Raw genomic sequence first — 26,870 nt, forward strand, 5'->3', positions numbered from 1 at the left:
TTTTCCAATGGGCTATTTCGGAAGTGCCCAGTCCTGCACTGGGCATTTTCCCAGGAGCTGAGATAGATTTTCTAAGGTACCCATTATTCAGAGATCCTCCCCATCCCCAGAGTGACTTCTGGACTAGAGTCTTTGAGTGTTGGGTAAAGGGCACAAACTGGGGAAATGGTCCCTGAATCCAAAGCCTGGGAACCAATCGCTACATACCAAATTAGACATGGTTCAAGGAAAGAAATAAGAAAATAGTTGTCATCTACTGTTGATGTGTTCACTGACACAACTTCTAAAAGGCATCAATTATTTTAAGCAACAGATAAACGAAAATGTCAAGTATTCTGAGTCAGTAATCCTTACCTCTGGTGGTAAATGGACTTCCATAGGTATATATGTTGGCCAATAGCCCATTGTCAGGATATTCACAGTTAGTTCAATATTCCCAGATACATTCTGGTTCTGCATATACTGTAAGAAGAGTCAACACATGCACTGAGATCTTATTATAAAGCAGGCTGTTGATATGGTAACAATGACCTAGCTCAGAAACTCCCCCCCCGGGGGGGCGGGGGGGGTAAAAACCCATGCAAATGCTGACCAGCCTTAAAACAAAAGGTTTACTATGAAGAGGATTATAAATGATACCTACATTAAATGCACTAGAAAACTAAGGTAACATGTTATAACAGCACATGGGGATCACGTGTTGTCAACTTCTTACACAGCACTGTTCTCCGTTATTTTCCCCATGCCACTCAAAGTCCCCACCTTTGGAGGCCCCTTGTGTGGCTTGGAACTCCCTGTAGCAACCCCCATTCCTCACCCCACCAAGTCTCCGGTTTTTCACTTGTTCCACTGCCTGTTTGCAGGGGATAACCTGAAGTAAGGAAAGAAAAAAAAAGGAGGGGGGGCATAGCAGATAAATCCTATTCTGTTGCTTCTGTTGGACCAGTGACCTACTAAAGCTGCTCTTTCTCTTAAGTCTTCAAGTCTTATTTTTCACCGCAGAAATTTGCTACCGCTGTGGTCCTAAATGTTTTTAAACCACTGCTCCAAAACTGAGTCCCGTTGGTTTCCTCAATGTCCTCAAATACCTTATACAACCACTTTGATCCTTTTTCTTCCCTCCTTAATGCCACCAGCTGATCAGATTCTAGGGAAAGTCCTGCTCCCACTGTATAGTTACAACTTAACTTGTACTGAATATAGCACTTTTTTACTATTTTGCACTATTTTGGGTGCTCATTAAGAATTAATCCTGAGGTAAGTCAAATGTATTGGTTATTTTTTTCCCTACTGTGAAAACCATCCAAGTTGCCATGATGTACTTATAATAAATACTTGTTCCTGTTTATCCATTTCAGCATAAATCACAGGAAGATGTCAACTGAACATATTTAAGTTCCAGGAGTTAAGTAAGAGTTTAACTCACTTTTACCTGTTTGAACTGAATCATGATGTCTTTAGAAAGCTCCATGTCCTTAAACATTCCTTCAAGTTTGCTGGTGAAAGCAGCTCCGCATTCTATTACAGACATTTGTACAGTCATAATATTTTAATAAAAGGAAGAGATTATTATTAAAAACATGGTATATTGAATTTACGTAAGCATAAAATAGGATCTATAGCCATAAGAATAAAAGGAAATCCTGACCCTCAGCATATGGCCCATTAATTCCGAGTGAAATCCTTTAATCCTGAGGTAACTTTATGGACTGTCACTATTTAGGCACAAGACAAATGGGAAACTTACACAAGTTAAAAAAAAAGAACAATACAAAACATACAATAGCTTGGAATAGGTACAATAGGTTAGAAACATCATGTGTAAGTTTTCCTCGTAAGTTTCCCTCATATGATGAATGATGGAAAAGGAAATAAACTGAGAATAAAAATTATACTGAGCTGTTTATCTTCAGAAATATAAAAAAGGACGAAAAGAATAGGAAGCATACCGTGTTTCAGCTTGGACAGCATCGACTTTTCAGCATCGACAGATGCACTTTTCCCAACTAGCAGGCGTTTGGCTAAATCTTTCTTATAAAAGGCCTCAAACACATCTTTCCCTATATTCAATTAAAAAAACTCAACTCACAATCTTCCAGTGAAACATTCTGACCTAATTACTACAAAGTGCTTAAAAACACACCACTATTCCAAGTTAGTATGCTTTCCTCATTTTATCAAAGTGTCTCAAAGTTTGTTAAATTGGAGAAACAATAAAAAACACTGGGCCTGACATGCCAATGATTCTTTCCTGCAACCAATTGAGACGGTTTTGCTTTAGAAGAGGTTTCATGCGGATATAATAGAGATTAAACCAAGTCACCAAAGTCAAGCCTCTTTATAATAGAAATGTCAAAGCACAGGCAATTAAATTGTAATCTGTCAGAGTAACTCCATAATACAACTGGAAAATCTCCAACTCCCAAGTAAATATTCCCTTCAGATGGAATATATTGACTAGCTTTTCCATTAATTGATTTGTCTTAGAAGAAAAAATATTAAAAAGCAATACTTACCATAGATAAATCTAAATATGATCATAATTTTATCCAACATTTTTTCAAGTTCTTCATCTGTAGCTTCTTTATTGCCAGCACGAAGTTTGGAATCTACATACTTAGCTGCAATGAGGGAGAAATTTGTTGTTTAATGACCAGAGTAATCCACATAGACTCTACATTCCCAAGCAGGAGTAAAATACACGCAAGTTTTCAATGCTTATGAGGTATATAAGTATTTTGTTTAAATCCCCAAACTCAAGAGCTCAGATAACTTGTTTCAATGCAACACAGCTAATAAATATCGGCACCTAAACTCAAGACCATATCTTCTGACTCGTAATTGAATGAGTACCCTTGGGAGTGGGATGGGGTGGAGGAACCGTCTTCTGGTTAATATTCAAGGTCACTGAAAAACTGGGTGCATCTTCCTGCAGTGTCCATTTTACACAGATGCCAATCTTTACATGACTTTTCTATCAAAATAAACCAAATCTACTGTAGAGTAGAAGGTACAATTGGCAAGATTAATAGGAATACTAGGTTTCAAAGACGTTTAATCCTTGTGGGAAAGGATCTTCTCAGACAACCTCCTGACATCAACGAATAGGGTGGAAAAATCCCAAGAAATGTCCTTATACTAAATGGGCATAGACTAGTACACATTGATTCCCCACCTGGATTTCTTGTTGCCCTCTTATACACCTAAGTATTTACTCCTAGAAATAACACCTGGTCCCGCCTCTAAATTGTTCTAGGCTTAGATATAATTTATACTTATTATAAAGAAAGTGAAATAGGGTCTAATGTACCATCTTACAAAGAAAAGACATCATGCTTGACATATAAGCTTTGAGATGTTCTTTAGCTTAAAGAACTACTTACTCCTTACATCCAGGTTCTTAGAAAACTTCAGACTAGATATAACCAGCTAAGTATTCCCAAATGAACAGGGTGTTAATAGACTACAACTATGTCAAAATTTCAGATTAACGGGGGATTTCCATGAAAGAAAGAAAAACCATAAAGAAATAGAAAAAAAACAGACTAGAAAAATACCTATAAGCTCAGCAGGTTTGTTTGGTCTTTTGTTAATGAATGTTTCAAATGCTTCTTTCATGGCATTGATAAATTTTTCATTTTTCAAAAAGCAGATATCAATTATATGGTCAACCTTATCTTTAAAATCCAGCAATTCTTGTACCATGGTTTTGTCTTTTTCAGGATTAATTACAATAGTGCTGCCAAATGCCTAAAAAGGAAAAATAAGTTACCACTATTTATTAGACTTCATGTACCATGAGAACAATTCCAAAATCCTATTCCCACCCCAATCCTATTTTAAGCTTGCAAATATGTTTAAAAGTTTTTTTGTAAAATAAAGCTGTTTTTAATTGAGAAAAATACATCATAGTGATAAAATATATCAACTTCTATGATCACATTCAATCATTACAAAACTCCTAAGGAAGAGAATATTAATGGTTTTGAATTCTAGACCCTTTCCCTTGTTTTTAAAAGAAATCAGTTATCTTTTAAAAAGTTTATTATTTGCTGTTATTGTCAAGCCCATAGACAACGTACACCAATTCAACAACTTACATGGATAAAATCCAGTACATTGATTGTATCCTCCATGTTGTGTAATCACTCTCACCCAACTTTCTGAATTGTTCCTCCCGCATTCACAGAAGCTCACCTGTCCCTTAAGATTACTACTATCTAGTCTTTTTGAGTTGTTGCTGTCAATTTGTTATCTAGTTCTTAAAAAGATCAGTGCTCTAAAATAGGCCAGATTTGTTGGTCGGCTAGAAGCTGGTGGAACACCCAAGACTATGGCCCTCAGTCACTCCTCAGGCCTGGAATTGAACTTACACCTGATTGATCCTCAGTTTTCAAACAATAAACAGGTGGAACAATAATATTAAGGAGATATGCATGCATTCTTTAGAGATCAAAAGGGCAGCATTTGCTCAAGGGCAAAGTTCAGAAGGTATGAAGGCGTAAGAAAATGGGAATGGAAAACACAAAAAAGTGGGATAAGTGATATTACATTGTAGGAATTCAAGTCAATGACATGAAACAAACTGTATGAACTATTTAATGGAAAATGGATTTACTCTGTAAATCTTTGCCCGATTCAGAATGACGAGTTTCTTTTTAAAAAGAACACAATGCTGAAGGCAAACATTCTCTTGTAATTAAGCTAAATTATGTTTATGTACACAGGGTCTCTAAGAGTCAAGAAACAACTCCATGGCACCTAACACTGACAATAAAGTTTGATTTAAGATGACTTCAGGGGTTAGTGTTAGTTTAAAGTTTAAAGATTATCACAGGCTAATAGTTGCAGGGGATCATCTGGCTTCAGAAAGTTTGGAGTCCACAGGGATTTAGAATTCTGTTCTCTCTTTTGATCATGATTCTTCTATAGAATCTTTGATCAAAATCTTCAGTACAGTTGGCCCTCTGTACTAGTGGGTTCTGCAACCTAGAACTCAATAAACCATGTATAAAAATTATTTGGAATTGATTACAAGAATCTACGTATAGCCTCCTCCCTGAGGGAGGGACAGCAGAGAAGGTGGTGGGGGGGGACCTCAGACAGTGTAATATATGACAAAATAATAATTTATGAATTATGAAGGGTTCATGAGGTAGGGGGCAGTGAGGAGGGAGGGGGAAAATGAGCAGCCGGTATTAAGGGCTCAAGTAGAAGGCAAATGTTTTGAGATTGATGATGGCAACCAATGAACATATGTTCTTGACACAATGGATGTATGTATGGATTGTGATAAGAATTGTATGAGCCCCCAATTTAAAAAATTATTTGGAAACAGAACAAAAAGAGGCTCTTAACAAGCACTTAAAGGAGTCCAGGCAATTCCTCAAAGGCTCAGAGGATGCCTACAGTGCTGTTTCCATCTCTTTAAATACCACAACTATTTTAGAGATATCTGAAAGGATATAGGTGATTTAAAGATTAAGAGCCATAACATGATTATGTATAAATGGCTAAGTCAAAAAGTATTTCTACAAAAATCATAGAAACCTGAACAAAAAACCCTACATAAACCTTTATTAAACAAAAATATCAAACTGTGAAGCTCTTGTTTCTCGGCTATTCTCCATCTTGGTCTATAGACTTTTCATCTCTCTAACTCTGCCCCAAAGAAGTTTGCACTCTTATCTCACCTTTCAAAATGGCAGTTTGGCCAGTCTCAGGGGGTTCAAATTCTTTTAAAATGTACTTCAACTTTAGGGAACACAAAGAAGTGCCAAGGGAGCAAGATCAGAGCTGTATGGTAGACGAAGTAAGATGTCCCAAGGAAACTCTTGTAGGACAACCCTGGTTGCTTTCAAAGAGTGAGCAGATATATTGTGGTCGTGGAAAAAAATGCCTTGTCCCAACTTGCCTTTTTGCCCTCCTCAGTGCAGTTGTGAATTTTCTTAAACCTGCCCCTTAGCAACCCTTCGTGATTTTCCTCTATGTCCTTGGAAAAGACCTATCAAGATTATCCCTTACCCTATTCCTATGGGGTGATTCTAACTCACAGCGACCTTATAAAGGATGCCCGAGAAAGTAAATCTTCACAGCAGCAGACAAGCCTCATCCATCTCCTGTGGAATGGCTAGAAGGTTTGAATCACCCCAGTGTCTAACCCATATCACCAATAGAGTCCTTGGGACTCCCCAAATATCACCACAACCTTCTGAGCTGACCTCTATGTCTTGAATTTAAATGGTCCAGCCTAGTCCCTGAAAAGATGGCTTTGATTGGATATCTTTTATTAAAGGCACCTAATAAAACTCAGATAAATGTATTACTGAAAGAACTTGTCTATAGCTATACACTGATTGCAAAGACATATTTAAACACATTGTGTCTAGAATAAACTGGTGCATTATGATCTGGAACTTACTCTGCCATGCACACCCATGTTCACTATTCACAAAGGCTAAGTGTTCATCAGATTAATGAATAAACAAACTAAGGGACATACACGCAATGGAATACCACACAACAGTAAAGAGTAACAGTGAATTCATTAAACTTCTCATCAACCTGGAGGACATTATGTTTAGTGAAGTAGGTCAATCATAAAAGGACAAGTACTGTGACTACTAACAATAAAGTCAAATGATTTATAAATAGAAATACTCTTTGATGGTTAAAAGGGATAAGAAGGAAGAAAAAACTCACTAACCAGAGAGCATTTATTAGCTGAATTATTATTAGGGAAAGGCAATAATATGGTAAGGGGTAACTCACCATAACGAGCAAAACAAAGGAAGTTAGTGGGAAGTGCACACGAGTAAGAATCAACAATGGTAAACAGTACTATTTGAGATGTAGTCAACTAATACAGCCCTTCTGAACATGTTTCCTCATGTGGTGTATTGGAATTCTGGACTCTATGGCTGTGGCTATAACCCTATTTTTGGAAGGAGTTCTCTTGCTATGCTACTGGGCAGGGAGGGTTATAGGGGAATTAAGTGCTGAGTTAATTAGCAGAGGGTATGAACCAAGTCACATTATTTGTTTCCTTGGGGGCATGGTCTGTTAAAAGACAAACTTGACGTTTCCAACAAAGCCATGCCTCTGTACACGAGGGCCATCTAGGGCACAGAGAGATCAGAAGAGCACATTTGAGATCTCTGTCTGAAGTGGTGGAAGCCGATATGACACAGAAATCATCAACTAGAGTAAAGGAGTCAGGCCAGGTGGGGAAACCAAGAGACAGAACACAGGAGAAGCAGTGCCAAGAATGTGAGGCATGAAGACAGAAGCCAAGAATGACATAGCTGCGAGATTGGGGACCAAAGAGAGACTTGGATGCTGGCTGAGAAGTGTTACTGTGAACCAGTGACTCATCTTTACTGATTACTGATCCTGACTTGTAGTAACCTGTTAATTTCCCTAATAAACTGCTTTCATTATGAGTACTGTCGGCGAAACCTGTGTGGCTACTGCAATGATTTAGCAGACCCTGCACAAAAGCAGAGTGCTGTGGGTTGGTGACAAAGCTGATGTTAGAATAGGGTAAAGGATAGAGGGTGGAGGTATGTCTGAACCCTGCCTTGAGGCCGTAAGGAAGTCAGATAGGGCTCCTAAGCCTGTAAGTCATCCATTTTATACTCATTACATACACAACCCTACAATAAAAACAAACAAAAATGTACGCGTGGATACACAGGAAGAGATGCAAGAGAAATAGGTACGGGCTGACATTAAGGGAGTACACCCAAGAGTAGGAGGGGGCTTCAAGAAAGAATCTGGGAAATTTTCATGATCTTTTACTTCATGAACGCTTACTTTACAGCCAACAAAATTTTGCAAGGGATCATCCTAATTGCCCAGGACAGGAAACAAGGTGAGTTATGCATCCTTCAAGAAAGAATGGAAAAGGATTAACATGGAGGAGGTACCACTTCTCCAGAGGAGGAAAAATTCCATCCCATCTTTCTATGAACTTTTTGAAGACCTCCTTCTGTAACTCATCCCCCCCCACACACACACGGCAGAGGATATACCTATGTATTTATATGTGTTGCAACTATATCCTGATATATAACAGAACACAGAGGGAACAGAGTTACACAAACTTCTTCCAAGCAAATTCATTGCCATTGAGTCAATGCCAACTCAAAGTCACTTTACAGAACAGGGTAGAAGTACCCCCTGTGAGTTTCACAGACTGTAACTCTTTACAAGAGTAGAAAGCCCCATCTTTTTTCTGCAGAGGCTTGTGGTTTAAAAATGCTGATCTTGCAGTTAGTTAGCAGCCCAAAGTGTAACAACTACACCACCAGGGCTCCTACAAACTTCTTGGCCACAATTAAATATCCTGAAGAACTAAGTCACTGGGCATGAGGGCTCAGGATCATAGTCGTGGCATATAACACAGTCCACAAAGTCAATGTTGTACACCCTACTTATTGATGCCCTACACTTTACCACCTCCTCAGAACTAGGTAATGTGCAGTGCATAGCAACCAAATCTCACGTGACTGGCTGAGTTGGAAATAGCAGTGCCCAACTCAAAGATAATGGCTGACAGGGCTGCTCTGAACATTTGCAGCTCGCCAAGGTCTTAGTTACTAATACAATCTCTCATATGCGGTTTCAAGCTTTCCATTCTAGGGCCTTTGACCTGTAATTTTTCCCATCCTGTTTGTCTGCTTCACCCCAATTATAAAAATTCAGATCTGCTTTGAATTTGCATCCTAGGCCACAACTGAACCAGCTTGCACTGCTTAGAAATCCTTAAAGCAGAGGTTCTCAACCTGGGGGTCGAACAACCCTTTTACAGGGGCTGCCCGCTTCCTAACAGTAACAAAATTACAATGATGAAAAAGCAACGAAAATAATTTTATGGTTGGGAGGTAACCACAACATGAGCAACTATAGTAAAGGGTCGTGGCATTAGGAAGGTTGAGAACCACTGCCTTAAAGGAACCAAATGCCCGGAGAGTTTTGGTTGTCCATAGGAGATTCAGCAGCTGCTCTCTATTTGGGCTACTAATCTGCCAATTCAACCGTTTATAGGTACAAACCTACTGACTTTCAAGTATATTAATTGGCTGTGTAGCCCTTTACCCTTAATCCAATGGCAATTTGGCTTCAGTGAGAGATTAAAAGGAAAAGAAAGGGGTCCAAAAGAAGTCTTTCTTTTTTTCCACATTCACAGCTATATGAAGGGGACTTCAAAAACTTCAGGGGAAGATCTAATTATCTTTTTTTCTCCATTAACTTTTTAAAGCTCCCTTATCAGTGTCCAAGCAAGAAATTCTGTCAGATATCAAGGAGGCAATTATTGTGAATATCATTGTTAAAATTTTAAAAAGTAACAAATGTGAAGACTCAAGATAAAAACAAAATTTAGATTTAAAAAAGCACATGGACTGTCCAACATATATATAAGAACACACTGATTGTTCTAAAAATTTACATTACTTAAAACAAATTGGTCTAACCAGTAAATACTTCCTCATACACACTCTTGGGGGTACACATTAAAAGTCACGAAATACAAAAAACAAAGCAACACAAATAAATTGTTAATACCTTGATGTATTCAATCCATTGTGTCAAGAGAACCTGAACCCCACCTCGAACTCTACTGAAGAGCTGGTAGAGGAGAGATAAATCTTGAATTCGGTTTTCATCAAGGAGATTATTTAGACCTGAAATTTTGAAATGTCTTGGCATTAAACAGTGAACAGAAATATCAAATATTTGTGTGCAATTTATTGTGTTAGCTAGTCTGAACTGTAACTAGTTTATATGCGAGCTGCAATGTAAAGATCTATTTGGAATTAAACAGAAGCAATCACATTTATGAATAAAAATTAAATAAGTTGTGGGATATAAAAGACGTTTCCCCAGCTTTGTCTCCGCCAAAGATATGCCAAACATTAGAAGCTATTTGCCAGCACATGGTGGTAAGTCAGATGCTTAGAGATATTCTCCCTGAAAATATTCAGCCATGAGATTGCTGTCTGGTTCACTGTAGGTGGGACTCACACCCTACTGATAACTGTTTCCATGGAGAGGCAGACAACAGGTTAAACCTGCTCAGTGACATCGAAAGTGAGGCTGCCATACTGAATCTAGGATCTGCCCATCTTATTGTGTACCCCCAATCCCTCCCCTTCCTATTGCATGTATAACCCTAGATCGCCCACCTCTCATTACTCTATTACCTATAACACAACCCCTTCCTGTGACGTATGTCTTTACCTGTAATTAGGGGGTTTGCACAACCCGAAAAGCTACATAAGCCTTGGATAGCAATATATTGCTCTCTTTCTCTCCTCCTCTCTCCTTCCCTGTACCACCAAGAAGAGCTGAGGTGAGTATGCTACCATAAAATGTGTCTGACTCCATTATTTCAATCTCTCTTATTCTCTATGACTTTACCATAATCTTTACTTATTGTCGCTATACAGTTGTGCCTACCGGACCCGTGATTGGTTAGGGGCTGGCTCTCATGACATAGTTACTTTGGCCACTACAAAAAAGTCATTTACTATGATCATGATGGCTTGTATCAGATTTCTACATTGATTATAAAATGCTGGTTCACATATATAAACACACACATACACAGACATACATATATATATAATAAATACCTTACACAAGGCAGTTCATGGAAAATGGAATGAAAAGATAATGGAGTATTTCCATGAACTCTCTGATGCCACCTCATATTTTTAAGATCACTTAGGATTCACAGACGTGCTTACGTTTCATGTGCTACGAACACAAACATTTTTAAGTACAAAGGGAATGCTGTAAGTCTCACATATATTGAGCCACGGTTTCCAAACTCTCTTTCTACTGGTGATACTGGTGATGAAGGCTCTCGCATCACTTCAATTCCTATAGCCTTCATTAAGGAGAAGGACATCTTTCTGAATGTGTACCGAGATGAATAGGGAGAGGATGGTATCCACCCTCAGAAATTCAGCCATAAAGCGTATTAAAAGGCGGTCTAACAAATTTCTCTCGTTTACCACAGCCAGTGGAGAAAAACAATCTTTTACAAATCAATTACCTTTGTGAAGAATTGCTGTTAAATGTTCTCCTAGAAGTTGTTTTTCTACAGAAGCAATTAATGACTTCCTACAAGAAAATAGAGAATTAATAACATTTGAGTTTCCTTGAGATTCACAGTCTCCCCCGTCACCTGGGAGTGTGAGGAATCAGAAAAGACCAAATAGTTCATTATATTTTTTTCACTATTCCTACCCATGTATACAATGATTGGTGTTCGGTTACTCTACTTATTGCCTAGGCGAAGGAAAACACTACTTACTTCACACTTGATTCACATCCTGAAATAAATGTTTCTGTGGTTGCTCTAGTTGATTTTCTTAAGTGTCTCTGCTGTAAGTTGGTACTAGTCTTAAGATTTGAAGGAGCACATCAGTCTCTAATACTAATCTTTAATTACACTGTACAAACACACACATCGCACCTTTGATTAAATCTAATGAAATAGGGAAGGAACATGAACCTTGTAGTTCAAATTATGATGAAAACAATTATGGGGGAAAAATCGTAAGTCACACCTGAAAACAGTAACTAACATGGTTTGGGATGCTAAGTGTGTAAGGAAAAACTGGTGGGGTAACGGTTACACACACAATTGTTCATGGGAAGGTCAGCGCCCCTCACCAGCTGTTCTCCTCGGGAGGAAGATGTGGTCATCTGCTTACCTTGCAAATGCCATGGAGCCAAATTCTACTCTGTGATAGGGTCGCTATGGATCAGAATTCAACTCAAAGGCAACGGGAATGGTGGAGTTAGTTAAGGGCTCCAACAACACAGTGAAAGACTATCAGGCTGAGCCTATAATACTTACTGAGTGGTCTGATCTAAGTAAGTAATAAGTCTGTCTGCTTCTTCTTCTAGGCGTTTGTTAACATGGTGGAGATATTCAGGAACCTATAAAGATAGTATTTTTTTAGTATATCATTTATTGTTTTCCACCCCGTACATCATTCAGAAAATTTCAAGTCCAGAAGATCCAAGGAATAACCCTGTCAAATACGACAGGGTTGCATCATCTGTAAACTTTTAGGTAGTTTATGATCCAAAATGCTGGCCTTTAAGAAGAAAGGAAAGGGGCAGCTAAGTGAGAGATGAGCATTAGACCGGTGGGAAGAGAAATGCAAAGGGTAACTTGTGTTTTATAAAGTGAGCTTTACTGGGAGAGATGACTAATATACTAATTGCTAGTTTAAAATACCTCTCTTTCTTGCATTAATTTCTGGCCTTCAGCTGCATAAAGTCGGTTGGTTTCTTCCAAAAATCGTTGTTCAAAAGAATCTTGATAAATCTGGGAGGAGAACAATGCAAGGGAGCCCATTTATTTAATAAATAGTCACTGAGTGTCTGCTACATGACCGGTATGATCAATTTGGTTTTAAAACAACGTAGAAACAGCAACCCACTCAGAAGTGAAAGAGCTAACTTACTTGCAAATCAGAGAGCATGCTTAAAAGACTTCGGAGTAAGCTTCTATCAATGGCTTCTCCATTCCTTTCTCTCTCAATCAAGAGAAGAATGCCATCAATGGTCTTATTCTGAACTTTTTGATCACTTATAATATGAGCTCTAAACAGCTCCAGTCCCATGTCCCTAAGATAAAGAAAAAAGATTTTATAGATAATCTAAGTTTGATAATACCTCCTCTGAATTAGTTTCACTTATTACACGTGAATTAAAGCTTCAGAGGATTTGAAGCAAGCCAACCACATTTATCATGTGGTTTTTTTTAACTGCGGTGAAAACATACACAGGCACACAATCAGCTGGTACAGCTACATTTCACACATTGAGTTGAAAATAACATTACTAGATTGAAGCATGCAGCAACTGTCTAATGAATTGTCTTAAATGAAAACTGACTCTTTCTGTTCTCCTGAACAACTAAGGTGTATTAGTTTCTTTCATTCGGCGGATTTCTTCCATACACAAATCAAAAGGCAAAGTTGGTGTAACATTTAAACAGTTGAAGACAGAAAATATTCTTTTCACTTTACTAGTACTGAAGGCTTAATTGGTCATGTATCAACTGGCTTCAGGATTTAACATCAGTGAACTTTCTGAAAATTGTGGTAGATAGCTTGATAGGTACACAGTTAGGCTAAAAGTTCACTATACTGCTTTCTCTCTCTCACACACACAAACATTTCCATAATAATGTTGAGAGAAAATGAGTGAACTGATCAGCAGCACAATTATACACAGATACATATATTCCAAAGTTTGAAATTCATAGGTTATAAAAATCTTCATATATTTATAGCTGCTCAGGCAAGATTAGCTATTTTCAGTACTAGCATAAGTAAAATGTAAAACTGCTACACATAAAAGAAGCCGGATGTGAATTTTTAAGGAACTATTCACAACAATTACTTGCTCTCTTCTGTTAGTGCAGGATTTGACTATGATTTGTTATTACAAATCTTGACAAAAGTTTTTTCTGGCCTCCTTACCAAATGGATGGCAGCATAGAATTCTGAAGAACGTAAGTTCTATCCAGGAATAAAAAAATGCTTCTGATCATTATCTGCCAGTGGTGGGGTTGGGAGGGAAGGAAAGAAGAAATCAAACATTGTTTATAGGCAATATCTGCTCTTGATTAAAGAATTAAATGGAATAGTTCATTTGTATATACTCTAGACCAGGGGTCAGCAAACTTTTGAAATGAAGAGTCAATCTTGTTCCTCATAACAATTTAACAATTACTTGAGAACCATAAGTACATTCTTACAAACAAAGGAAATCATTATTGTGAGTAATATCCTTTCGATTTTTCAATTTTATTTCACAGCCACATGCACATACCTAAAGAAATGCATATGGCTCACAAGCCGCAGTTTGCCAACCCCTATTCTAGATATAAATAAAGTCTTGGACAGATAACTGCTTCTTAATGTAAAGATTAATAGCCCTGAAAATCCTCCGGGGCAGTTCAACTCTGTCCTATAGGGTGGCAATAAGTTACAATCAACTCCAAAACAAAGGCTTTGGTTTTTTAAGGGTACAAAGATAGAAAATTCAGGTAAAGTTATCTGAGACTATGCCCATATGATTTTGATGAAACTACAGTGTTAGCACTTGCTGTGGCTTATGAGAAACTGCAAATAGGCCTGTAACTTCCTTGTTACTTACAAATTGGAAGTAAACACAAGATCAAGGGACCACTCCTGCAGTTTTCCTTCAGTGACAGAATTAAGGAGTGAATGCTGTTTTAGATTGCATATATGGGGGTTTGGAGGACGAGAGGGAGCATGGACCTTAAGGTTTTCTTTTGTAGGAAAAAAATCACAATAAGCCAACGCCAGATTAGGAAGAATAGAAATGACTGATTGGAACAGGCTAAAATGTAAGACCATGGAGCATCTTCACATGTAACCAGTGAGCCACAGAGATCCATCAAGAGTGAGACAAAAGTTAAAATTTTAAACCAAGAGACATACTTTGTTTTTGTTGTTTGAGACATACTTTTTACAAAGTAAATATCACAAAAAAAAAATCCTTAGGGCGCAAGTCATTTTGAAATGTGGGTTTACTTGCAACTGGAAATTTAAAAACTCAACCAAAATTAGTTTTCAATTCACAAGAGCAGATAGCAATCAAGGTAGCTCTGCTATCAGAAAACTTTTAAAATGAACATTCCTTAATAAAAAGAAATTGAATGGGGGGGGGGCCTACAGTATTGAATTGAATGCTAAGGCTTTTTCCAGCTTACCATTTGTCTGCAATGATTTTGCCAGCATTTATCGATCTTCTTTAGGAAAAGAACACTATCCAATGAGTCCGTGAATCATGTTAAGGATATGTAAACGCATCCCAAAGAAATATAACATACACGTAAGAGCACAATTATCTTAAATGGAGAATAAGCCTGTTAACTGCTTTTAAGGCCCCCAGGCCCCTCTTAACAATGCTGATCCCATGAATAATGCAATGAAGAGCACAGCCAGATAATGCAAAAAAAGATATATGTGTCTGTATGTATATATGTGTGTATGTGTGTATGTGTGTATGTATATATGTGTGTATGTATATATATATATGTATATATATATATATATATATATACCATATTAAATGAAGGGGGAAGTGCAGAGTGGAGACCCAAGGCCCAAGCGTCGGCCAATGGAGATCCCCTCATAGAGGGGTTTAGGAGAGGAGATGGGTCAGTCAGGGTGCGAGGTAGTTCCGATGAAGAACACAGCTTTCCCCCAGATGCGTCCTCCCCCCAACTACCATGATCCGAATTATACCTTGCAGGACTGGATAGGGCAGAGGCTGTACACTGGTACATATGAGGGCTGGAGGCACAGGGAATCCAGGGTGGATGAGACCTTCAGGACCAAGGGTGTGAGGGGCGATGCTGGGAGAGTGGAGGGTGAGTGGGTTGGAAGGGGGGAACTGATTCCAAGGATCCACATGTGACCACTTCCCTGGGAGAGAGACAGCAGAGAAGGGGGGGAAGGGAGACTCCGGATAGGGCAAGATATGACAAAATAACGAGGTATAAATTACCAAGGGCACATGAGGGAGGGGGGAGCAGGGAGGGAGGGAAAAAAAAAAAGAGAGGACCTGATGCAAAGGGCTTAAGTGGAGAGCAAATGCCTTGAGAATGATTGGGGCAGGGAATGTATGGATGTGCTTTATACAATTGATGTATGTATATGTATGGATGGTGATAAGAGTTGTATGAGTCCCTAATAAATTGTTAAAAAAAAAAAAAAGAAGAAGAAGAGCACAGCCAGGTGGGCCCTGCACCATCCTCACAATCAGTTGGGGGTCCACGGGGCTTTCATCAGCCAATTCAACACAATAGTACTACTGAGTAAACAGCTCAAATATAAAGCACAGACAGAATCAAACATCATGGATCAGGGTATGATTTCCCTTAGAAGCTAATTCTTCCTCAGATGGATATTTGTTAGGATACGGGTAAAGCGACGAGAAACTTACTCACACTGATACTACATGTAGATCTGGTCCCTAATTAAAACTAAAAGTCCAACTTTGTTTCTTCTTGCCCTAGGGACAAAAAAAGCACCAAAAGAACAAAAGTTACAACACATAGGCAGGCTACATCAAGCTGGGGTTGGTAGGGAGAGATGCGGACAAACAAGAATACAGGAGTTTTTGCTTTTAAAAGGATATTCTCTAAACTGATGGATCTGTGCTTTGATGTGCTCTTCACAAATTTGTCTCAGCTGTTTGTACAAATTTGCAGAAATCTTGTAAGAACAGAGATTTTCTACAGCCTGCAAGAGTAAAAACATATACCTTCTTAAGGAGAGAACAAGGAGGGAAGAGAAAACCTCAATTAAAAGAGTTGTTTTGTCATTTAATATAAATAGACCAGGTAAAAGAGAAAACTGTTATCAGTATAAGTGGTAAATTTTTTTCATAACCAATGCAAGGGGGAGGGAGCTTCAATTAAGTTTGTGGGGGAAAATTTCCCTCATTCTTTGATCCCATTTTTCCATGAGTTTTTTGGAGTCTCCCCTCCTACAGTGCATCATAAAAGAACAAGCTACTTTATTTATTATGGTTGTACAGGTTTATGGATGGAGGGAATCACATCAAGTTCTACTCTGAAAAGACATCAAATTTATAGTACCTGCTGTATTTTCAAAGCCGCAATATTTGTTAAAATGCCCATCATTTTCCATTTTGTATAAAAAATTATTTTGCCAATTGTTAATTAGATGCGTCAAGTGATTCTACTACAATTGAACCAAAATTTGTTCATCTTTCCTTGGGTTTTAAAGAACAGAATAATAAAAATTGCTAGCATTTTAAAAATGAGTACACTATAATTAAGTGTAAGGTATTTTCTCTAATATTTCTCTTTAATGATATTTCATTATATAGATATTTAAAATTTTGCACACTGCTTATTTGTACTTGATTCTAATAGTTGGGTTGGTCTTCTTTACCCTCAAATGGCAAGCTTTAGATTTCAGTCAGTTTCTTGCTAGGTGTATGAAATGACTTTCAAGTTTAAAACCACAGTCATGTTTACAAGACTCTTTGGATGGACTCTGATATAATCTACAATTACAGCTAGTAATGACTTTAACCATAACACAAGGATTCCTTTTTCACCACAACATAAAAGAAAACTTCTACAAAAATGGATTCTAAGGGTTTATTCCAAGTCCTGCTGCTTTGAGTGGAATTTTATAAACATTCAGCAGACACACACTAAGGGGGTGTGGGCACAGCAGTCCAACACCGTCAGAGTGGGTGACATCTAAGTGACACCAAGAACCATGATAAAGCAGTGGCATCCTATAGCTGCTTTCAACTGTCACTCAAAGCAATAAGTCCCCATACCTACCCATCACTCACCCCACCAGTCTATGTCTGGAAGGATGAGCCATCATGCCCACCACAGGCTGAGTTTGGTCTCTGCCTTAACTGATGGGAGAGAGGAAATACCGAGGAGCTGTGGGAGTGGGGTCACACTGTACACAGAAAGATGGCAGGCCAGGCCACTGATGCCACAAGGGTGGCTTTGGCTGGTCCCACTGACTCTGGGCTGGAGGTGGGGATACCAATCAGAGAACTCAAAACTCACATAGATTTTGACTCATAGCCACTATCTGTAGCTAGAAGTCTCAACTTTCATATATATATATGAAAAGATGAAAGCTTGTCCAAAAGGTTTGGACCATCAGAGGCAAGTTGCCACTTTACCAGGTTCACAGCAGGCCCATTAATGTAATAATTAGACTCAGTGACCAGTCTTTGCTGGCCATAGTCCACAGATCTTTGGGCTCAACTATAATCGCTGAATAATGTACAGCTCTCCCTTGAACAATACATGTTTGAGTCAAACAGGCCCACAAATACATGTTTATTTTCCTGTTGCTATTGTGGCACGTGCAAAGGTTGAACTGTGTGCCAAGAGACCCAGAAAGGACTGGCGTTGCATGGAATTTTAAGCGGCTAATTCCACTTGAACTCTCGGCAAAAAGATCCCTGGTACAAGGGGTTCAAGGTTCAAGTATAGTTGAATAGTTGAATTTCTGGCTGTGTGTGGTTAAGTGCCCTTAACCTTGACATTCCTAAAAAGTCAACTGTCCTTATGATAATTTCATGAGCCTCTGCTCAAGATGCTCCTCATAAACTGCCCCTCTACTATTCCCTTCATTTCACCTTGTTTCTAAGTGAATCTCAATTTTTTAAGCAATTCTCGTTTTTCTGCTTAGACTGTCTTACAACTGAGCACTTACTTCATCTTGACCGTTATTTTCCACTACTTCTACAAGAGAGTCCTGGTGGGGTGGTGAACTGCAAGTTGGACTGCTAATCGCAAGGCCAGCAGTTCAAAACTATCAACTACTCCTTAGGAGAAAAAAGTTTTCTACTCCTAAAGGTTGGCAAGTCTCAGAAATCCACAAGGGCAGGTCTACCTGTCCTAGAGAGTTGCTAAGAGTTGGAGTCCTATCCATGGCAAAGAGTTTGTGTTTTCTCCCATAGAGTAGTTTTCAACTCATTATTTTCTCACACAAATACCATATTCCTTTACTATCCATTAGCTCAGGTTCCACTTCTTCGAATACAAAAAAATCCACTGCTATAAAATTGATTATAACTTGTATAGGACTTATATAAGCCTGCTTCTGTGGCTCTCCACAATAAATATTTATTGGGACCAGGCTGTCCTATCTTTCTTCCAGAGTGACTTGTGAGTTTGAACCATCAACCCTATGCTAGCAGCTCAATGCTTACCCCACAGTGCACCCAGGGCTTTCTTTCAACAAGCTTTCCTTAATTGTCTCAAGTACCAACCACTCCCTAGGCATTCTCATTAATCTTACCACAATGCCTTGTCATGGAGAAGATGCTATTTATCTTCTGATGTGCATGCTGTCTCCCTCACTCTCTTAAAGAGCAAAGTGGCAAAGACAACATTTCTAGTTATGAGTTTATATGTTCTTTAATACTTTGGGGGCTATGAAACAGGTAAATATATTAAGTATTCAAAGGACTAACTTACCTATATTTATCTACAATTGGCAATGTGTCCTAGATATAATGGCCTACTGGGAAAACAGGCCCAAAAGACATACTTACAATAGTGCTGTGAGCTCAGTGCCACATTAGGGCTAAGTACATTTCACAGTGTTGCTAGTTACTGTGCTGGGGAGAAGTCGATGATGCCACCAAGATACAAGAGCCCTAACCCCGCTTTTAGGGGGAGGGGAAAGTCAGGAAAGGCTTCAGGGACAGAGGGAAATGAGTGGAATCCTCAAGAGCCAGAGGGAAATCGAAAATAGGCTTGTGAGAATATTGGACAGTGGGTTAAGTTGTTAAGGGGCAAGGATAGGAGAATCTAATGGTGAGTCTTGAAGGCCACTCACGTTAGACAGACACTTTGCTTCTCAATTTAGCCCTGAATGCTTAACATAATGACCAGATCTAGTAGTAATTTCTCTTCTTCGATTACCTATATTAAGTTTTTCATGTAATGAGAGAAAACTCTAATACATATTAAAATACAAAAGAGAAAACAATTTAATACCTGGTATGGTATCATTTATGTACAAATGGGAGAACATTAATAAACACAAACAGTTGCTTTGGCATCCATAAAACATACCTGGAAAAATACCAAAAAAAAAAAAAAACCTACCATCACTGTTGAGAGAAAACTATCTGGGGGTGGGGGTTGCAGGACCAAAGAAGGTGTTGAGAAGGAAAGAAGAGTTAGGAGAGGAGGAAGACTCGAACAGGAAACACCGGAATAGAAATGGGTTGAGTGATGTTATACTGTGGGGACTACAGTGAAAGACATAAAACAGAATGTGTATGAATTGCTGAAAATAGATTTGCTTTACAAACCTTCAAGCAATCCACAATATAAAGTTGTCGAAAAAATTTTTTTAATTCCTTAAGTTTAAAATGATTACAGAGAAAAAGAAAAGAAAAGAGAAGAAAAAGAAACAGCGTGCCAAATCACTATTTAAGAATTAGGGATCTTTATTGTATTCTAAGGTTTTGTATCTTTGGACAAAAGTAAATGTATTTTGAAGAGTCTTGGAAGTTGGATCAGGTATATTTATTGCTAAAATACAACTATTTCGATTAAGCAGATTCTAGATATACAGGTGATGAAATAAAACGATCTTTTTAACTTAAGCTCTTAATCATTACTGGTAAATCTGCGGCATCAAATCCTTTCTGAAGGTAGTCAAGTATAAAATATTCTAGCAAAATTTGTTAGCTAAGCTTTTCCAGTCTAGTTCCTCCTCTGCATGGTCCCCATGTTACACCAAATACATATTGGCAGGGGCATGAAGTGTTCCAAAGAAAATATGAATATACAGCAAATGAAATCCAGAACTCTAATTCATGATGCTTTGGGGCACATGGGAGTCAAGAAACAGTTCAAAGAACACAACACTTTACAACGAGCAAGGAAGAGAGCAGAGGATGGAATGGAAATGCAGAGAAGAAAAAATGGTGAAGGAAAAAGAGAGTGCAAAGATAGAGAACTTAACATGGTGAAGGAGAATCTACTAGTGACTTCGGATTTATGCACAACAGACAGTACGATCATGACCATCAGAGCGTTCAACTCTGGCGTCATCAACCTAATGAGTTGGGTATTCTTTTCCAAAGAATTATGTTCAAAGAAAGTAAAACAAAACACTTTTTAACAGATACAGCAATATTGTCTACAGTCTGTCTCTTTCCACATCTAGCCCAAGTATCTAAAATGAGAACCAGAAATACATCAAAAACGAAGAATTTGTATAAGGAAACTAAATAATGAAATCTAAATTACTTCTATTTTTATCTATCTAGGGAAAAGGGCTTAAATGAGAGCAAATAAAGTATCAATGATGAAAAATTTATAGTTGTACTTAAAAAAATACAGTATAATTAACAAGTCAGTAAAAGGGCCTGTCATGATTGAATTGAATCCCTTTAAAATATGTGACAACCTGGTGGGCCATGATTCTCAGGGGTTTTGACAGTTCTGTGATGAAGGGAGCCTGGCAGTAATGCAATGATATCGTCATTTATGAGATGGTCACCCAATCAGTTTTAAGGGGTTTAGGGTGGGGTATAATACCTTTACTCAGGTCACATTTTATCTGATGTGGGAAGTATCCTGGGCCTAACAAAAGGATAATGAATTGAGTGGAGGAACCTCAGCACTACCAAAAAAAAAAAAATAGCGAACTGGGAACACAGTGTTTCCATGATGCATGGGGTCCCTACATAGAGAACCTCGTAGCCTCAGGGTAACACTGATGTGAAGACACTTAGAGGTCTTCAAGGCTCCACAGATGTTGAAAAGGACACAAGGACTCAGATCTAACGCACAGAGGAAGCCTTTCCTTAGAGCTGGCACCTGGAATTTGGAGTTGTAACTTCTTCAACTGTGAGAGAATAAGTATCAGTTTGTTAAAGCCATTCACTTGTGTGGCACATCTCGTACAGCACTACGTAAGTCAAACAGGTGCCATGCATAGCATGTAACAGCCAAGCCTTTTTAAAACTTTCAATCAAACAGCAGCAGCTAAGCAAACTGAGAGAACCAAATCAGCCAGTCGTCGAAGCTAAGAATCAAATTACTAGCTTTTAACCATTAACTAGATTTTACAATGAATATTAAACAATACTAAGGTAGATTCAAGAAGCTTTGACAGCATAGTAGGCTGGCTACACATTAAGTTATACTCACCACAAATTCGGCTGTTTGAACACACCAGCCGACTCCTTGGGGAAAAGATGGGGCTGTCTAATCAGGTACAGAGTTAAACATCTCTAAAACCTGAAGGGTAAGTTCTACTCTGTCCTACAGTTAACTATGAGTCGGCAGTGAGTTTGAGTTGAGAAAGTGAATTCACTAGTTTCTTCACTAATAGAAGAGTTCATTACTTAACATTTATTTCACAAACACCTAACCAAATTAGAGGTTCAGTTCATGAAAACATCAAATTATGTCCATCAGAATTGATGCACTGGGCTTGCCTTCAGAAATAATCCCTCACTCACTGCCACTGAGTCAAAGTCAGCTCACAGTAACCCTATAGGACAGGCTAGAACTGGCACTGTGAGTTTCAGAGACTAAGTCTTTACAAGAGTAGAAAAGGTTCTGAATGGGTAGTGGTTTTGAACTGCTGACCTTGCAGATCACAGCCCAAAGCATAATCACTATGCCGCCGGGCTCCTTTTAAACACCTCCATACTTATATTAAGGGGTTATATAAGTTACACTGTCATATACATGCTATCAGCTAGCTCAAAAAAATGGTAGCGGACTTTAAAACACTGATGTGACGTTTTAGATGAAGCAAATAATCCCATTGTTTAAATGTAACTTTGAGGAAAGGAGGGAGAATTCTCTCACCAAAAGCAGCATTCCATGTGTGCGATACCACATATGAAAATAAGACACAATCTTCAAAAGTGGGCAGGGATACTGTAATTAGAGTTCCTCTCTTTTTTTAAATTATTTTTTCAATTTGGCTAATGGGATCTACTGAAGCATATTTGGAGTGTAATCGGTTTATCAGCCAGCTGTCGTAGCCTAGTGCAGATTTAGAATTTAAAAACATGTGGCGTAGAACTGCATAATAAAATGTGATTTTAAGATTAGGGTATTAAGAAAGGAATAAAAAAGAAGGTATGTTTAAAAACAAAGTTAATATTGTCATTCTTGACACAAATGCATAGCAGGCACTCTACTAAGCGCTTGTGTGCCGTAGTAGAGTGTGTGTGTGAGATATTTCATTTACAACTCAACAGCCCTGCACTATATAGGCAGTGTTAATCTCACCATGTTAGGGAAGAGAAAACCAAGTCTTAGCAAAATCACCTGGTCAGCCTTAACTGAACAAAGAATAGCCAAACTCTAAGCAGAGCTCAGAACCAGTTCATTTAACTCCCTGCTGGAGTTTACCTTTCCACCCCAGATATACTGAATCAGCATGTATAGTTTAACAACATACCCAGGTGTCTCTTAAGTACACAAAAGAATGTGTGTTTAAGATTATCACCTGGGGGAATCTATAAGAAGCCTCAACTCTAAGGCAGCTGATAAAACTCTTAAAAGTCAGTGCATTCAATCAATCACGAAAAACAAACAAAACCCCTAACATGAACCATTGGCCTTACATTCATTAGATTTGAAGGTTACCAAGGTAAATGTAATTTTTTAAAACCCTGGCACAATTCTAGTATAAAATTACTTGAAAAAGACTACTTTAAAAAATAAAAGGCCATGTCTGGTATTACAAATGCACTAAGAGCAGCATGTTCTTTGCTCGAAATTAAAAACTTAGTAGGCAGTACACACAATCCACACTAAGGATTTCCAGGCTCGGACTTTAATGCAAAATAGTTTTTCATGCAGAGAAAGGGGTCTAGACAGACATCTGCCAAATAAGTGTTTCCTTCAGGATGGGCAAAGGGGGGGCTGGAGGAACTGGGAGAACTTTTGTCTACGTCTCTATTTTTCCATTTTAGGAGACTATTTTTCCAACACATTTTAATAAGCCCAAATCAAGTAAACACCTTAAAGTCCAGATGGCATGGAATAATCTAACCTCTTTAATCTTAAACAAAAAGAGGACCTATCAGAATAATCTTTATTAAAACCATACAAGGGAGGTTCACTTATAAAACTATGATTAAAAAAACACAATAGCTATTGTAGTGATTATTCAAATCTTATTGAATTGTATGTCAATTTAATGCCAATGAAACGGTTTTTTAAAAAACCACCAAATAGCAACAACAAAAAAATCGAAGCAAATGCTTTTAAATATACCACACCAGAAGTAGTAAGGTACTATGACAAATGCACACACTGAAAGAAAATAAGAGAACACTCGATTTTGAGCTAAAAAAAGGAGCTGAGCAGCAGCAGGTGAGCGCTCTGAATATGAAAGGAAATACACAAAGACGGAAGGTATGAGCCCTTCAAAGTCAATACAACAGGGTAAGTATTTTCAAATCAAAATCTCTGGAAAAAAATATTCAAGGTACGTGAAATAGGGCTCTATAACAACCACAATCAGCATCTGTTATAAATCCAAAATATTTAAAGCAACGTTGAATTAAACAAGCCGAACAGCAGTATATCCAACTACACACCAGAGAGGCACATTAGTGTAAAAATTAACTGTGCTGAGAATAAAGCATTTCTTTCTCCTAAAGCAAAACTATTTGGTTTAACCACTCAACTACAGTGGCAGCAAATGTCCTGCAGCATATTAGGGAAGTTACTTAACTTCTCTGATACCCAGTTTCCTTATCAATACAGTTGGGACAAAAACAGCTGCCCTATCTCTACTTGAAAAAGATTTTCTGTAATGTTTAAAAGGGGTAAATACAAGATAAAGTCGATGTGAAAGCTGTCACACTACACAAAAAGAATTCCTATTTCTAATTGTATTGTTGTCTAAATTAACAGCCACATACATACTCAATGGAGGAATGAAGTGGGTAATCTTTAAGTGACAACATACTACTTCCACTATTGCGGCTGCTACTACTAAAGGAGCCGTGGTGGTTACATGGTAGATTACATGCTGGGCTGCAGTTTGAAATCACTAGCCATTCTGAGGGAAAAAAATGAGACTTTCTAGACTTCACAGGGGCTGTTCTACTCTCTCCTATGGGGTCACTGTGAGTCAGAATTGATGGCAGTTTGACTACTGAGAAACTCTGGAGGCCCTGTCGATATCCAATAAAGCATTGAGCAGCTAACCATACACTCGTAGGGATAAAAATGAAACTATCTGCTCCCGTAAAGGATGACAACCTCGGAAACCTTATAGTGTTGCTATGAGCGGGAATCAATTCAACGGCACTGGGTTTGATTTGGTTCCAGCACACAAGCAAGAATTTGGTTCCTAAACACCAGTAAACAAGAATTGCCACAACATAGTGACATGTCAACCTATATATTCTGTTATAGGTTAAAAACTGTACCGCAGTACTTCTAAACCTTAATCGGAAGGGGTCCAGGTTAACTCCACTTTATACCAAGCAGGTAAAATGCCCCCACCGTTTACATTAAGAATGTGATTTAATTTACAAATCAAAGTGTGTAATCAAGAAACTGTAGATTAGAAACTCAGTCTATTTACAGGCCTGTTTCAGAAAGTAAAATCCCACCTTGTGTTATACCAATTAAATCTGCTTACAATATTACTACATACCTGGTAGAGTTCTTCAAGATTGTACTTAATTGAAGTACTATTCTGGATAGCTTCCACTGCTTCTTTCAGTTTCTGCCATGTTTCATCCGTATAGTTTTCTGGTAATTTGGGTTTATCTAAATAATTTATAAAAGGTTGATATCAGACTGATACATAGGATTTAAGATTTATAAAATACAGTAACATCTTTTGCAGGGAAAATTGTGATCTTTATAACTTTAGTACATCGAAAAACTAACCACTGGACTTCAGCTTGTTATAAAAAATAGAAACTGAAATCCCAGAATACTGTTTTAAGTCATTTGATTGACTATTAAAATTGAAGGTAAGGCTTTTGTCTTACTGGTTGTATTGCTTCAGAACAAAACAAAAAAACCCCTCAAGAATGACAAGGGAAAAAACATCCTCATCTGATTCCATCCGGTGAGAAACCAAAGCTGACAAGAATGCTGCACTTCATATGTAAAATGCTAAGTATCTACTATTAAAAGGTACTTCATAAACATATGAATCTTCCCAATCACACACTGAGGGAAGTATTATTATGCAGATTTTCCCATTGTAAAGCCTGAAGCTCAGACTCATTAAAAGGCCAGCCCAAAGTTACCACCACAGCAAGTATGGGCAGAACTGGGGTTCTAATCCACATCTGATGATCCCCTTCCCAATTTATGCAGCATCTACTTATATAGAAAGAAATCGCTTAATTAACGCTACATTTTCAAGCAGCCTGAAATGTTAAAAAAAATCCAAATAACTCCAAAATCTCTGTAGTAATTTTCTGAAATGGATAATATAATCTTGAATCTTGACTCCAATTTAAATATTAATTAGCCAGGAGTGATATAAAAAAATTAAAACAACCACACGACAATGTATTTTTACTTAAGTGGTGGTGGAAAGCAACAAAATTTCTGAAACCGGTTTGCACATGCAATTCGGATCATAGCTCATTTCTTTAAAAAGAAATTCTTAAGTTATTAAATCAATAAGTTTTTAAGTGAAATAATGCACACACCAGCAAACTACAAGCCATGTTCGCTTGAGAAAACTCTATTACTACCACACTCTTGAGGAGCATGGATGGGAGGAAAGTGATATGTAAAATAAGAGGTTAAAAATCAACACTTAAATCTCTTGCTTGAGATAAAGCAATATTTCTAACGTCCACACAAATGTTGGAAACACAAACAAGGAGAATCTATTTTCCTTGGCACCAATATTTAGTCACAGGCACCTATCCTGTAAATATTACTTACGTTCATTCATTTACTTCTCCATTCAATAACCTATCTTTAGCATGTCTTACCAGCAAGTGGTTAAGACTGTGGGCAAAGTGAGAAAATGGAAATATATTCAAGAAATAAATTAATTCAGTCACATTTAAAAAATCCCTGCCTTTTATTAGCATCAATGCACTCCTAATACTCTCAAATGTCCTATCTCAAAGACAGTAGGAGCAAAATTTCCTAAAAGCTACAGGTCAGTAGTTTAAAACTTATTTTAGTGACAGTCCCCCCCCAAAAAAAAATCAAATATAATTGTTTTTATCTTTAGACTAACGGTGATACAGGTACTAACTACACTTCCTGAGTATAAAGTCTTTTTCGCTGCCAAATGCAATCTTAGGAA

General features: G+C 37.9%; 1 protein-coding gene across 5 annotated transcripts in view; it reads right to left on the reverse strand.

The window, feature by feature from the left end:
• CUL4B (cullin 4B) overlaps nt 1-26,870 on the reverse strand; it is a 136,163-nt gene that overhangs the window by 8,293 nt on the left and 101,000 nt on the right. For 3 of the 5 annotated variants that reach the window (XM_075539527.1, XM_075539529.1, XM_075539530.1), the window contains 14 exons: nt 25,239-25,354; nt 16,204-16,307; nt 14,771-14,840; nt 13,512-13,585; nt 12,489-12,651; nt 12,260-12,349; nt 11,873-11,955; nt 11,063-11,130; nt 9,568-9,686; nt 3,558-3,750; nt 2,517-2,621; nt 1,950-2,060; nt 1,427-1,518; nt 355-462 (listed from right to left, as the gene is read on the reverse strand). In XM_075539527.1, coding sequence (XP_075395642.1) covers nt 355-462; nt 1,427-1,518; nt 1,950-2,060; nt 2,517-2,621; nt 3,558-3,750; nt 9,568-9,686; nt 11,063-11,130; nt 11,873-11,955; nt 12,260-12,349; nt 12,489-12,651; nt 13,512-13,585; nt 14,771-14,840; nt 16,204-16,307; nt 25,239-25,354 — 1,496 coding nt within the window. The remainder of the gene's footprint in view (nt 1-354; nt 463-1,426; nt 1,519-1,949; nt 2,061-2,516; nt 2,622-3,557; nt 3,751-9,567; nt 9,687-11,062; nt 11,131-11,872; nt 11,956-12,259; nt 12,350-12,488; nt 12,652-13,511; nt 13,586-14,770; nt 14,841-16,203; nt 16,308-25,238; nt 25,355-26,870) is intronic. The other 2 variants (XM_075539528.1, XM_075539531.1) reach the window with 1 other exon arrangement.

The sequence above is a fragment of the Tenrec ecaudatus genome, chromosome X (assembly GCF_050624435.1).
Source record: "Tenrec ecaudatus isolate mTenEca1 chromosome X, mTenEca1.hap1, whole genome shotgun sequence".
Classification (NCBI taxonomy): Eukaryota; Metazoa; Chordata; class Mammalia; order Afrosoricida; family Tenrecidae; genus Tenrec; species Tenrec ecaudatus.